The sequence below is a fragment of the Mobula birostris genome, chromosome 5 (genome assembly GCF_030028105.1).
Source record: "Mobula birostris isolate sMobBir1 chromosome 5, sMobBir1.hap1, whole genome shotgun sequence".
Taxonomy (NCBI): domain Eukaryota; kingdom Metazoa; phylum Chordata; class Chondrichthyes; order Myliobatiformes; family Myliobatidae; genus Mobula; species Mobula birostris.
Window position 1 is genome coordinate 207,026,675 of NC_092374.1, and position 15,502 is coordinate 207,042,176.

Here is a 15,502-nt window from a genome sequence, read left to right on the forward strand (position 1 = left end):
CTTAAACGCAGACCAGTACAGGAACAGGAAGATCACCCACAATGTTGTAGTCAACCAATTAAATTAAAGGGCCAACTAAACTAATCCCTTCCACCTACACGGTGTCTACATAGAACTACAGAATGCTACAGCACAGAAAACAGGCCATTCGGCCCTACTAGTCTATGCCGAAACGTTATTCCGCTAGTCCCATTGACCTGCATCCAGTCCATAACCCTCCAGACCTCTCCCATCCATGTACCTATCCCTTCATTTTCAGACAGTCATGTGCCTATCTAAACGTCTCTTACAAGTCTCTAATGTATCTGCATCTCACCACCGCAGACAGCGCATTCCAGCCACCCTCCACTCTCTGTGCAAGAAAAAAAGCACTTGCTCCTGATATCTCCTTTGAAATTCCCCCTCTCAGCTTCACTACATGGCCTCTGGTATTAGACATTTCACCCCTGGGAGAAAGATACTCTCCATGCCTCTCATAATCTTGTAAACCTCTGTCAGATCTCCCTCTGACGCTCCAGAGAAAACGAGCCAAGTGTGTCCAGCCTCTAGTTATCGCACATGCCCTCTAATCCAGACAGCACCCCGGTGAACTTCGTCTGCACTCGCTCCAAAGCCTCAATATCCCAGAACCGTGTGCAGTACTCCAGACGTCGCCCAACTAGAGCTTTATAAAGCTGCAACATAACGTGACGATTTAAACTCAACGCCTCGACTAACAAGCACAAGCACGCCCCACGTCTTCCTAACCACCACCTTCAAGAAGATATGAAGCGCACAGAAAGTGGTAACCAGTGCCAACACTCCAACACACTTACCCTGCTGCGCTCGAATCTTTTCTTGTTCTGCACAGGGGAGAAAAGAGAGAAGATAAATTACCGTACACCAGGACTCGCTGGTCAGTAGGTTAACTGTTTACCGTTCACTAGGACTCGCTGGTCAGTGGGTTAACTGTTTACCGTTCACTAGGACTCGCTGGTCAGTGGGTTAACTGTTTACCGTTCACTAGGACTCGCTGGTCAGTGGGTTAACTGTCTACCATACACCAGGACTTGCTGGTCAGTGGGTTAACTGTCTACCGTACACCAGGACTCGCTGGTCAGTGGGTTAACTGTTTACCGTTCACTAGGACTCGCTGGTCAGTGGGTTAACTGTCTACCATACACCAGGACTCGCTGGTCAGTGGGTTAACTGTTTACTGTTCACTAGGACTCGCTGGTCAGTAGGTTAACTGTCTACTGGACACCAGGACTTGCTGGTCAGTGGGTTAACTATCTACCATTCACCAGGACTCGCTGGTCAGTAGATTGACTGACAAACACCCATATCTTAGATTGGCTGTTGTGTAATTATCCAGATTACGTTGACAACGGAAGTTAAGGACCACATAACAGCCAAGGAAAGGGCACATAAGGCAGCAAAATTGAGTGGGAAGTTGGATGACTGAAAAGATTTTAATATCCAACAAGAGGCAACAAAAGAAGCTATAATAAGAGAAAAGATGTAATATGAGGACTAGCCAATAACATAAAGCAGGGTACCAGAAGATTTTTTACTTTTATAAAGAGAGTTGATATTCGACCACTGGAAAGTGATGCTGGTGAGGTAGTAATGGGGGACAACAGAATGGCAGATGAACTTAATGGGTACTTTGCATCTGTCTTCACGGTGGAACACACTAGCATTGTGCCATCGCTATTATAAAGGAGAAGGTGTTAGGCAAACTGAAAGGTCTCAAGGTGGGTAAGTCATCTGGACCAGATGAACTACATCCCACAGTCCTGAGGGAAGCTGCTGAAGAGATTGCAGATGAATTGGCCATGACCTTTCAAGAATCACTTGATCCTGGCATGGTTCCAGAGGACCGGAAAATTGCAAATGTCACTCTGCTCTTCAAGAAGGGAGGAAGGCAAAAGAAAAGGAACTAAAGGCCAGTTAGCCTAACCTCAGTGGTTGGGAAAGTGTTGGAGTCTATTATTAAGGATGAGGTTTCAGGGTACTTGCATCGAACTCCCCATGCAGAACCTCCTCACTCGTCCTACATGTCTCATTGGAATCTACATGGACCACAACCTCTGGCAGTTCACCCTTGCACTTCTGAATGCCGAGGACTAGTTCTGAGGTGTCCTGGACCCCGGCACCTGGGACAATAGACAATGGACAATAGGTGCAGGAGTAGGCCATTCAGCCCTTCGAGCCAGCACTGCCATTCACTGTGATCATGGCTGACCATCCACAATCAGTATCCAGTTCCTGCCTTATCCCCATAATCTTTGATTCCGCTATCTTTAAGAGCTCTATCCATCTCTTTTTTGACAGCATCCAGAGACTTGGCCTCCACAGCCTTCTGGGGCAGAGCATTCCATATATCCACCACTCTCTGGGTGAAAAAGTTTTTCCTCAACTCCATTCTAAATGGCCTACCCCTTGTTCTTAAACTGTGGCCTCTGGTTCTGGACTCACCCATCAGTGGGAACATGCTTCCTGCCTCCAGCGTGTCCAATCCCTTAATAATCTTATATGTTTCAATAAGATCCCCTCTCAGCCTTCTAAATTCCAGAGTATACAAGCCCATACTATCCAGGAATCTCGTTTCCAGAGAACCTCCCGTCCATTCCCTGAAATAACAAATCCCCTATCACTGAAGCATACCTCCTCTTCCCCCTTCCCGACTGAGTCACAGAGGCAGAGACCCGACCACTTTCCCCTACTATGTCAACCCCTTTCCCCAAATAGTATCCAAAGTGACAGACCTGTTGTGAGGAGGATGGCCACAGGGGGTACTCTGCACTGGCTCCTTAACCCCTTTCCCCTTCCTGACTGTCACCCAGTCTCCTCGGATGTAACTACCCCTCTATATGTTCTCTCTATTACCCCTTCAGCCTCCCGAAGGACCTGGAGTTCATCCAGTTCCAGCTCCAACTCCTTAACGCAGTTTGTTGGAAGCTGCAGCTGGATGCACTTCTCGCAGTTGGAGTCATCAGGGACACTGAAGGTCTCTCTGCCTTCCCACATCCAGGAAGAGCAGCATTCCACTGTCCTGTCTGGCATCTTTACCCAGCAGATCAAATATAAAGAGAAGCCTTAAAACCAACACTCTGACTATCCACTCAGATGACGATGGGCACTGTGCTTGCCCCTGCCTTCCTTTAATTTGCTCTTACTAATCAATCCCAAATGGCGATTTGTCACTGGTCAGAGCTCTGTGACGCTGCTACGACCCGCTCCCGCCTTTTATCCACGGGCAGTGGACCCGATTGAAGCCCCCTCCTCTTCAATGTTCCCATGTCTGGATTGGTCACTGGTCAAAGCTCTATGATGTTGCTGCTATTCACTCACGCCTTTCATCCTCAGGCAGTGGACCCGATTGAAGACCGCTCCTCTCCAAACTTCCAATGTCCAGGTTGGCCACTGGTCAGAGACTTAAAGCTTTTGCTGTCACAACTTCAACCAGATATTTCAGCTCTTGCTAAAAACCATTAAGCTCAAGGATCACACTGATATCAAAGCTGCTGTACAGAGCACAGGTACGGTGTAAGTTAGGTTTACAGGCAAATAAAAATTAAAGCAGACTCATTTTTCTCATGTTGGCGTATGGTAGACATGCCTTTACACTATGGGGGCGCCGGAAAGCATATTGTGCCCCAAGGGGAGCATTGGTGATTATGAAGGTGCTTTAAAAGAGCTGAAAAAGATTGTGAAACACTGGTCTGTGGTCCTCTGGATAGGAAGGTGCATCACGTGACCCAGAGGGCTCTGGGCCGTGGGCGAGACATTGCAGAACACAAAAGCCCCGCTGGTTTGCCATTACTTACCGAGCTTATTCTGCAGATCTGTGTACTCTGGAAGGGAGAGACAGAAAACATACAAGGTTTATATCACCCACTCCAGCTGCTAACATCTTCCACCAACAACCGCCAGCGCAAAGCGGCCAAAGTTTTCCAAAGATGCGGAACACCCGCGTTTCAGGGGAAATGGCGTCAGAGCACGTTGAAATGTCAGGTCCCAACGTCTGGGTAATGATTCAAGCAGCAGGCCGAATTGAGGCAGCGGGTCCGGGCCCTGGAACGTATCAGGGTGATTGAACCTGATTTAGGCGCCAGGCCAAGTTGAAACGGTCAGGGTATTGGGGCCCGAGGCTAGGATCTGGCCAGTTCAGCTCTGCACTCAACTACGTGTCTCGATCTCTCTTTGGGGGGTTCAGTTCTGAACACGATTTGCATGGTTATTGTTCACATGATTGTTTCTTATCCTCTCCGCACATTGGGTGTTCAACAGTCTTTTTTTTAATGTTTCGTTTCGGGTTTCTATGTTTCGTGGCTGTCTGTTAGGAGACAAAGTTGTGTAATGTACACATACTTTGACAGTAAATGTGCTATGAACTTTAATAGAAAAGGGCGTAGCTCGGGTATGAAGTGAAGCACTTTGGACAGTTAAACCTGAAGGCAGAGAACAGGTTTAACGGCAGGGTTCTTGGCAGTATAGGGGACAGACTGATTGCCCCGAGATCCTTCAAAGTTGCTGTGCAAGTTGACAGAAGGTGTACAGTGGGCTGGCCTTCACTGGTCAGAGGACTGAGTTCGAGGGCTGTGAGGTAGTTACAGCTCTGTGCAACCCTGCTTAGACCAGACGGAACGTCCTGTTCAGTGCCAGGCGCCTCATTCTGGGAAGGGAGCGGAAGCTTTGGAAAGGGTGCCGAGGAGATTTCCCAGGATGCCGGCTGGATTAGAGAGCATGTCTTACGAGGGTAGGCTGAGTGAGCTCAGGGCTTTTCTCTCTGGAGCGAAGGAGGATGAGAGGTGATTTGATAAGAGGTGTACCAGATGATGAGGCCTTGGTAATGTGGACAGCCAGGGCTATTTTCTCCACGGTGACAGTGGCCAACATGAGAGGGTGGACGTCAGAAGGTTTTCTGTCCTTCCCCCACAGAGAATGACGAGTGTGTGGAACACCCTGTTGAGGGAGGGGGGGGTAGGAGAGACAGGAACATTACTGGGGGGGGTGGGAGAGACAGGAACATTACTGAGGGGGTGGGAGAGACAGGAACATTACTGAGGGGGTGGGAGAGACAGGAACATTACTGAGGGGGTGCTAGAGGCAGGAACATCACTGAGATTTAGGGACGGAAGGACAACGGAGGACTACGTGGAAGGAAAGAGTTAGATTGATCTTGGAGTAGTTGAAAAGGTCAGCACAATATTGTGGGCCGAAGGGCCTGTACTGTTCAATGTTTAACAAAAACTCCTGTTTGACATCACACTCACGAACATTTACTGTGACTTACCTTCGTAAGTGGGCCGCAACCACAATTCTGGAAGAGAGGGAGGTACATTCCTGGTTAGTCATAACTCACTTCGATCCCACCCCACCTGCTGTCCCTTCGCAAACAACCGTTCCCGAGCCCTGAGCAGATTTAGCTCGGACGTAAGCTGCCCACCAGGTGATGAGCCGTTCGGGAACATCCACAGTGTGTCCAGGCAGAACCACTGGCTGACCAAAGCTCCTATCACACTGACACTCCGATCATCGAGTGTTGCTTCTCCCCTACTTACACTCCCACTTCGTGCACAGCTCTGCTCACCTACTGCCAGGAGCTCAGGAAAAATGTATATACATGTCACTGGGATTTGAGGACCGGAGTTATAGGGAAGGGTTGAATAGGTTAGGAGTTTATCGCTTGGAGCAGAGGAGAATGGGGGGGAAGATTCAACAGAGGTATACAAAATTCTGAGCGGTATAGTTAGTAAATGCAAGCAGGCTTTTTCCACTGAGGTTGGGTGAGACGAGAACCAGAAAGTCATGGGTTAAGGGTGAAAGGTGAGATATTTAAGGGAACCTGAGGGGGATCTTCTTCACTGAGAGGGTGGGTCGATTACAACATTTAAGAGAAGTTTGGATGGGCAGACGGACAGGAGGGCTCTGGTCCAGGTCGGCAAGGACGAGATGGGCGAAAGGCCCTCGTGCCGTCGTGTTCTATGACTCTGTCAAGCTTTGGGATGACGCAGAATACGGAAGTGTCGTCCATGGTGGAGAAGGTCATCGTAGGTCAGAGGGCAGATCGTGATCAGTTAGGGAAGTGGGCCGGGAAGTTTCAAACGTTTCATTAGAGGTGGTGCATTTTGAAAAGTGGACCAGTACACGGACAGAATGTGGATGATCGGATACACGGAAACAGAGGGAACTCGGAATACCAGTGCAGTACACACTATGGTACAGTGATCCTCGTTACTCAGGACTTTGAGTACAGGAACCGCAAACTGGTGCTGGAAATCCAAAGCCCCAGTGAAGGATCTCAGCCCGAAACGTGGATTGTTTACTCTTTTCTATAGATGTTGCCCGGCCTGTGTGTTACTTTTCGTGCAGGAGTTGTGGAATTGTGTTGTGGACCTTGGCGAGACCGCACTCCAAGCACTACGTTGAGTTTGGTTACGTGAATGATGTGGTAAAACTGCGAAGAGCGCAGGAAAGATTTACGTGGATGTTGCCACGAGTCGGGGGTCTGAAATACAGTGGGAGATCATCTCCCTATGTTCCTCACACTGTATAGAACAGCTCTTTATTCCTTGCAATGCAGGAAAGTGAGAGGCTCCCCAGGGTAGGGGAGTTCAAAGCAGGTTTCATAGGCTTAGGGTGAGAAGGGCAAGATTCAGAAGGGACTAGAGGAGTAACGTTTTCTTCAGATGCATCAGCAAGGGAGATGACGCTGAGTACAGGGCTACGGTAGGAAACTTTGTCACATGGTGTGAGCAGAATTATCTGCAGCTTAATGTGAAAAAGACTAAGGAGCTGGTGGTAGACCTGAGGAGAGCGAAGGTACCGACGACCCCTGTTTCCATCCAGGGGGTCAGTGTGGACATTGTGGAGGATTACAAATACCTGGGGATACGAACTGACAATAAACTGGACTGGTCTAAGAACACTGAGGCTGTCTACGAGAAGGGTCAGAGCCGTCTCTATTTCCTGAGGAGACTGAGGTCCTTTAACATCTGCCGGACGATGCTGAGGATGTTCTACGAGTCTGTGGTGGCCAGTACTATCATGTTTGCTGTTGGGTGCTGGGGCAGCAGGCTGAGGGTAGCAGACACCAACAGAATCAACAAACTCATTCGTAAGGCCAGTGATGTTGTGGGGATGGAACTGGACTCTCTGACGGTGGTGTCTGAAAAGAGGATGCTGTCTAAGTTGCATGCCATCTCGGTCAATGTCTCCCATCCACTACATAATGTACTGGTTGGGCACAGGAGTACATTCAGCCAGAGACTCATTCCACCGAGATGCAGCACTGAGCGTCATAGGAAGTCATTCCTGCCTGTGGCCATCAAACTTTACAACTCCTCCCTTGGAGGGTCAGACACCCTGAGCCAATAGGCTGGTCCTGGACTTATTTCATAATATACTGGCATAATTTACATATTACTATTTAACTATTTATGGTTCTATTACTATTTATTATTTATGGTGCAACTGTACCGAAAACCAATTTCCCCTGGGATCAGTAAAGTATGACTATGACTGGAAGATGCTGAGATGGTCAGGGCTGTGGAACGAGCTGCCAGAGGAAGTGGCTGAGGTAGGTACACGGAGGGATACGAGCCCAACACAGGAAATTGGGGCAGCTGGGTGGGTGCCATGGTTTGCATGGACCGGAGAGAGGCCGAATGTCCTGTAATCAGGACCGAGTGCTTTCCCCGCACATATGACGAATAAACTCATCTCGGGCTTCCAGCCAGGTAAAGGAATGGATTATGAACAATGTTTTGACAACAAACTCTGCCATCTTCATCAGGGATGATGCCTGGGCAAGTCCCGTCTGCTGGTGTTTATACCCCTGTATTCCGTCCTTCCTGATTGGTTCATCCTCATCCAATCAGGATTCGGCTCTCCCAACTTGTTTCAATCAAATTCCAGTTCTTACTTACAGCGAGACTCCGATCGCCTGCCGTCTACAGGATTTCCCGTGGATGCAGAGCAGTGCTTCGGCCAGGCAGGATGCCTGCGTCAAGGAGCACATGAACCAGAGAAATTGGTGGGAGCAGAACATTGCATTCGCAATGGCCACAGGATTGACTACAGCGACACAAAGCTACTGTGCTGCACCAGTGGCTTTTGGGACGGCCTGGTAAAGGAGGCCATTGAAATGATCCATACTTGTACCTGACTGGAAGCCCGAGGGACTTCAGTCAGCCTGCGACCGCGTCGTTTTTCACGATGACTCTGAAGGTCCAGAAGAGAATGTGGCCCACCCCGGCCAGAGAGAGAACTGGAAAACTAACTCTGAAATTTTAGAGGGACGGGAGCCGAAGACATCTTGCCTAGATGAGCTTGGTCAGCACAGGTGAGTCAGGCCGAAAGGCCTGTGGTATGTGGTGAGCTTCCCCACAAACACACACCTTTCATCTTCCGGCCTTGCTGACGTTTTCTCCTCCAGAAGACGAAAAATACACCAACAACAGCCAAGAGGAGGAAGAGGGTGAACAGGAAACCCCCCAGCCAGCCCGAGATCCTGGGGAAGAAGGCATCTGCAGGGAAGAAAGCAGAGGAGAGGCCAGTCAGTGATGCACTGACAACCCTGTCCCACCACGACCCACTGAACCCTCGTGCCTGACTGGTTACCACAGAGAAAGGAAAGGTGGGAGAACGTCTGAGAGAGGAGGTGGGGGTAGAGTTACTGGAACAGTTCCAGGGGATGGGGGTGGGGATTGGGGAATGTCAGGAGAACATCAGATGGGGCTGTGACATCAGGATGTAGATACGTTTTTTCTTTAATATATAGTTGAACAATCCTGTGTTTTATGCCTATCATATACAGTGGCATGCAAATGTCTGGGCACCCCGGTCAGGATTTCTGTTACTGTGAATAGCTAAGCGAGTAAAAGATGAACTGATTTCCAAAAGGCATAAAGTTAAAGATGACACATTTCTTTCATATTTTAAGCAAGAAAACTTCTTTATTTCCATCTTTAACAGTTTTAAAATAACAAAAAAGGAAAAAGGGCACGAAGCAAACATTTGGGCACCCTGCATGGTCAGTATTTAGTAACACCCCCTTTGGCAAGTATCACAGCTTTTAGTAGCCAGCTAAAAGTCTTTCAATTCTTGTTTGGGGGATTTTCACCCAGTCTTCTTTGCAAAAGGCTTCTAGTTCTGTGAGATTCTTGGGCCGTCTTGCATGCGCTGCTCTTTTGAGGTCTATCCACAGATTTTTGATGATGTTTCGGTCAGGGGACTGTGAGGGCCATGGCAAAACCTTCAGCTTGCGTCTCTTGAGGTAGTCCATTGTGGATTTTGAGGTGTGTTTAGGATCATTATCCTGTTGTAGAAGCCATCCTCTTTTCATCTTCGGCTTTTTTACAGATGGTGTGATGTTTGCTTCCAGAATTTGCTGGTATTTAATTGAATTCATTCTCCAAAAAGTTCTATTTTAACTTCATCAGTCCACAGGACTTGTTTCCAAAATGCATCAGGCTTGTTTAGATGTTCCTTTGAACCTTTCGAATAGAACTTTTTGGCTGCAATGAGCAGAGGTATGTTTGGAAAAAAAAGGGTGCAGAATTTCATGAAAAGAACACCTCTCCAACTGTTAAGCACGGGGGTGGATCGATCATGCTTTGGGCTTGTGTTGCAGCCAGCGGCATGGGGAACATTTACTGGTCGAGGGAAGAATGAATTCTATTAAATACCAGAAAATTCTGGAAGCAAACATCACACCGTCTGTAAAAAAGCTGAAGATGAAAAGAGGATGGCTTCTACAACAGGATAATGATCCCAAACACACCTCAAAATCCACAATGGACTACCTCAAGAGGTGCAAGCTGAAGGTTTTGCCATGGCCCTCACAGTCCCCCCGACCTAAACATCATCGAAAATCTGTGGATAGACCTCAAAAGAGCAGTGCATGCAAGATGGCCCAAGAATTTCACAGAACTAGAAGCCTTCTACAAGGAAGAATGGGCGAAAATCCCCCAAACAAGAATTGAAAGACTCTTAGCTGGCTACAGAAAGTGTTTATAAGCTGTGATACTTGCCAAAGGGGGTGTTACTAAGTACTGACCATGAAGGGTGCCCAAACTTTTGCTTCAGGCCCTTTTCCTTTTTTGTTACTTTGAAACTGTGAAAAACAGAAATAAAGAAGTTTTCTTGCTTAAAGAAATGTGTCATCTTTAACTTTATGCCTTTTGGAAATCAGTTCATCTTTTACTCACTTAGCTATTCACAGTAACAGAAATTCTGACCGGGGTGCCCAAACTTTTGCATGCCACTGTATATGTATACATTTTATATTTTAATAACTTATGCATTATATATTATATAAACTTACACATTAAAATTTGTACATATTTTAAATCTTAATAATAATATAACTTTTAGCATTTTAAATCACTTAGAAACGTAATACTTTGTAAGTAAATACACATGCAATTGCCCGATGAGTTTTTGTCGTATCGCTAATGCTGTATTTTTCTACAGGTTTTCTCAACCTGAACCTGATGACTGCATCAGTGATAAATAACCAAGCCCAAGGCCACCGGGGTTGTGGAGTTGGGACTGAACCAATTTGGACCGCCGCAGGGCGAGGGAATAATGCTTAGAGCTGAGGGAGGTCAGCCTGGCACTGGGGTTTCTCCACTCAGACTAGCACAGACATGTTGGGCCAAACAGCCTTATCCTGCGCTGACATGGTTCCATGAACCCGGTCTAGTGACTTGGGGCATGGAGAGAGGAGAGGATCGGGTGGGAGAGAGGCAAAACTGAGCCCAGCTCCTCTTCCAGATTAAACCAGAGGAACTCAGGCCTGATTATTTCAAACCTCCCCCTTAAACAAAGCTCACATTCAATGCTGTAACTCCCAGGGTTGGACTCCCGTCAAAGGGTCCAGTCACAGGAGTACATCAGCCAGCAGCTACAGAGGAGATTCCACACTGTGATAAAATTCCAAATAACAGATCATCCTGGCAACAACAGTAGGCAAAGGTAGACAATTTCTCGATCAGTAAGGGACTCAAAGGTTACAGGGAGGAAACAGGAGAATGGGATTGTGATGGAAAATAGAGCTGGAGATTAGGGGTAGTGAGCTGTGGGCACATTACATTGGCACTGGAGGTGTTACAACACTTGCAGGCTGCCCCCAGCACACCCTTGGATTGTGTTGATTATTGATGCCAACAGTGCATTTCCATAAGACCATAAGACATAGGAGCAGAATTAGACCATCAGGCTCATCGAGTCTGCTCCACCATTCAATCATGGCTGATCCTTTTTTCCTATCCCCTTCTCAATCCCAGTTCCCAGCCTTCTCCCCGTAACCTTTGATGCCATTTCCAATCAAGAACCTATCAATCTCTGCCTTAAATACGCCCAACAACCTGGCCTCCACAGCTGCCTGTGGCAAGAAATTCCACAAATTCACCACCCTTTGGCTAAAGAAATTTCTCCACATCTCTGTTTTGAAAGAGCACCCCTCTATCCTGAGGTTGTGCCCTCTTGTCCTAGACTCTCCCACCATGGGAAACATCCTTTTCACATCTGTTCTGTCTGGACCTTTCAACATTCGAAAGGTTTCACTGAGATCCCCCTCATCCTTCTGAATTCCAGCAAGTACAGACCCAGAGCCATCAAACGTTCCTCGTATGATAATCCTTTCATTCCTGGAATTATCCTTGTGAACCTCCTCTGGACCCTCTCCAATGCCAGCACATCTTTTCTAAGATGAGAGGCCCAAAACTGTTCACAATATTCAAGGTGAGACCTCTCAAGTGCCTCAGCATCACATCCCTGCTCTTGTATTCTAGACCTCTTGAAATGAATGCTAACATGGCATTTGCCTTCCTCACCACCAACTCAACCTGCAAGTTAACCTTCAGGGTGTTCTGCAGAAAACGGGAGGCCAAGTCCCTCTGCATCGCAGATTCCTAGATTTTCTCCCTGTTTAAAAAATAGTCCACACATTTATTTCTACTACCAAAGTGCATGACCATGGATTTTCCAACATTGTATTTCATTTGCCACTTTCTTGCCCATTCTCCTAATCTTTCTAAGTCCTCCGGCATCCTACCTGTTTCCTCAACACTACCTGTCCCTGCACCAATCTTCATATCATCTGCAAATTTGGCAACAAGGCCATCGATTCCATCATCGAAATCATTTATATACAGCATAAAAAGAAGTGGTCCCAACACTGACCCCTGCGGAACACCACTAGTCACTGGCAACCAACCAGACAAGGATCATTTTATTCCCACTCGCTGCCTCCTACCAATCAGTCAATGCTCTAACCATGTTAAAAACTTTCCTGTAATACTATGGGCTCTTCACTTGGTAAACAGCCTCATGTGTGGCACCTTGTCAAAGGCCTTCTGAAAGTCCAAATATACAACATCCACTACATCCCCTTTATCTACCCGACTTGTAATCTCCTCAAAGAATTCCAACAGGTTCATCAGCAGGATCTTCCCTGAAGGAAACCATGCTGACTTTGTACTGACTTGTCCTGTGTCACCAAGTACTCCTTAACCTCATCCTTAACAACTGACTCTGACATCTTCCCAATCACTGAGGTCAGGCTAACTGGTCTACAATTCTTTTCTGTTGCCTTCCTCCTCTCTTAAAGAGTGGAGTAACATTTGCAACCTTCCAGTCATCTGGCATCATGCCAGAGTCCATTGATTTTTGAAAAATCATTTCTAATGCTGCCAGAATCTATAATACAGCCTCCTTCAGAACCCTAGGGTGCAGTTCATCTAGTCCGGGTGACTTATGTACCTTTAGGTCTTTCAGCTTTTTGAGCACCTTCTCTCTTGTAACAGTAACTGTACTCACTTCTCTTCCTTCACACACAACAACATCAGGCATACTGCTAGTGTCCTCCACTGTGAAGACTGATGCAAAATACTCACTTAGTTTATCTGCCACCTCCTTGTCCCCCGTTATTATTTCTCTGGCCTCATTTTCTAGCTGTCCTATATCCGCTCTCATTTCTCTTTTATTTTTAACATACTCGAAAAAACTTTTACTATCCACTTTGATATTATTTGCTGGCTTGCTTTCATATTTCATCTTTTCCCTTCTAATGATTCTTTTAGTTGCTCTGTGTAGGTTTTTAAAAACTTCCCAATCCTCTATTTTCCCACTAATTTTTGCTTTGTTGTATGCCCTTTTTTTGCTTTTACAATAGCTTAGCCATGGTTTGAGTATTTTACCATTTGAGCATTTCTTCATTTTTGACATACACATGTCCTGCACCTTCCTCATTTTTCCCTGGATCACTGGTTCCTAAGGGTTCTTAACCATAAAACACTACAGCACAGAAAACAGGCCATTTGGTCCTTCTGCTCTGAACTGAAACCTTATTCTGCTAGTCCCATTGACATGCACCCAGTCCACAACCCTCCAGACCTCTCCCTTGTATCCATCCAATTTATTCTTAAAACTTAAGAGTGAGCCCACATTTACCTCGTCAGATGGCAGCTCGTTCCACACTCCCACCACTCTCTGAGTGAAGAAGTTCCCCCTAAACCTTTCCCCTTTCACCCTAAAGCCACGTCCTCCCGTATTTATCTCTCCTAATCTAAGTGGAAAGAGCCTATTCATATTTACTTTGTCTATACCCCTCATAATTTTGTAAACCTCTCTCAAATCTCCCCTCATTCTTCTACGCTCCAAGGAATGAAGTCCCAACCCGTTCAATCTTTCCCTGTAACTCAAATGTTTACCTTAAGGTAATCTTCACCTTAAGATCCCTAATCACCTCCGATCCTAACATCCAATCCAGTACAGCTGATCCCCTAGTTGGCTCAATGACAAACTGTTCTAAAAAGCTATCTTTAGAGATAACTTTTGAGATCCATTACCAACCTGATTTTCCCAATGGCCCTGCATGTTAAAATCTCCCATGACTACCACAACATTGCCCTTTTGACTCACCTTTTCTATATCCTGTTCCAATCTGTGGTCCACCTCCCAGCCACTGTTGGGAGGCCTGTATGTAACTGCCATCAGCGTCCTTTTACCCTTGCAGTTTCTTAACTCAACCCACGAGGATTCAACATCTTCCATTCCTGTGTCACATCTTTCTACTGATTTGATGCCATTCTTTACCAGCAGAGCCACACCACCCCCTCTGCCTACCTTCCTATCCCTCCAATATAATGTGTAACCTTGGACATTCAGCTCCCAACTACAATCATTATTCAGTGAAGGCCACAATATCATACCTGGCAATCTGTAATAGTGCAACAAGATCATCCACTTTATATCTTAGAAACATAGAAAACCTACAGCACAATACAGGCCCTTCAGCCCACAATGTTGTGCTGAACATGTCCCTACCTTAGAAATTACTAGGCTTACCCATAGCCATCTATTTTGCTAAGCTCTGTGTACCTATTCAAAAGTCTCTTAAAAGACCCTATCATATTCACCTCCACCCCCGTTGCTGGCAGCCCATTCCATGCACTCACCACTCTCTGCGTAAAAAAAACTTACCCCTGATATCTCCTCTGTACCTACTCCCAAGCACCTTAAACCTGTGCCCTCTTGTGGCAACCATTTCAGCCCTGGGAAAAAGCCTCTGACTATCCACACAATCAATACCTCACATCATCTTATACACCTCTATCAGGTCACCTCTCATCCTCCATCACTCCAAGCAGAAAAGGCCAAGTTCACTCAATTTGTTCTCATAAAGCATGCTCCCCAATCCAGGCAACATCCTTGTAAATCTCCTCTGCACCCTTTCTATGGTTTCCACGTCTTTCCTGTAGTGAGGCGACCAGAACTGAGCACAGTACTCCAAGTGGGGTCTGACCAGGGTCCTATATAGCTGAAACATTACCTCTTGGCTCCCAAATTCAATTCCACAATTGATGAAGGCCAATACACTGTACGCCTTCTTAACCACAGATTCAACCTGTGCAGCTGCTTTGAGTGTCCTATGGACTCGGACCCCAAGGTCCCTCTGATCCTCCACACTGCCAAGACTCTTACCATTAATACTATATTCTGCCATCATACTTGACCTACCAAAATGAACCACCTCACACTTATCTGGGTTGAACTCCATCTGCCACTTCTCAGCCCAGTTTTGCATCCTATCAATGTCCCACTGTAACCTCTGACAGCCCTCCACACTATCCACAACACCCCCAACCTTTGTGTCATCAGCAAACTTACTAACACATCCCTCCACTTTCTCATCCAGGTCATTTATAAAAGTCACAAAGAATAGGGGTCCCAGAACAGATCCCTGAGGCACACCACTGGTCACCGACCTCCATGCAGAATATGACCCATCTACAACCACTCTTTGCCTTCTGTGGGCAAGCCAGTTCTGGATCCACAAAGCAATGTCCCCTTGGATCCCATGCCTCCTTACTTTCTTAATAAGCCTTGCCTGGGGTACCTTATCAAATGCCTTGCTGAAATCCATATACATTACATCTACTGCTCTACCTTCATCAATGTGTTTAGTCACATCCTCAAAAAATTAAATCAGGCTCGTAAGGCACGA

At 46.6% G+C, this 15,502-nt stretch overlaps 1 protein-coding gene across 1 annotated transcript in view; it reads right to left on the reverse strand.

The window, feature by feature from the left end:
• LOC140198317 (butyrophilin subfamily 1 member A1-like) overlaps positions 1-15,502 on the reverse strand; it is a 47,155-nt gene that overhangs the window by 14,725 nt on the left and 16,928 nt on the right. The window contains exons 5-8 of the mRNA XM_072259408.1: positions 8,388-8,516; positions 5,282-5,308; positions 3,813-3,839; positions 816-842 (exon numbers count right to left, since the gene is read on the reverse strand). Of these exons, the coding sequence (XP_072115509.1) occupies positions 816-842; positions 3,813-3,839; positions 5,282-5,308; positions 8,388-8,516 (210 nt within the window). The remainder of the gene's footprint in view (positions 1-815; positions 843-3,812; positions 3,840-5,281; positions 5,309-8,387; positions 8,517-15,502) is intronic.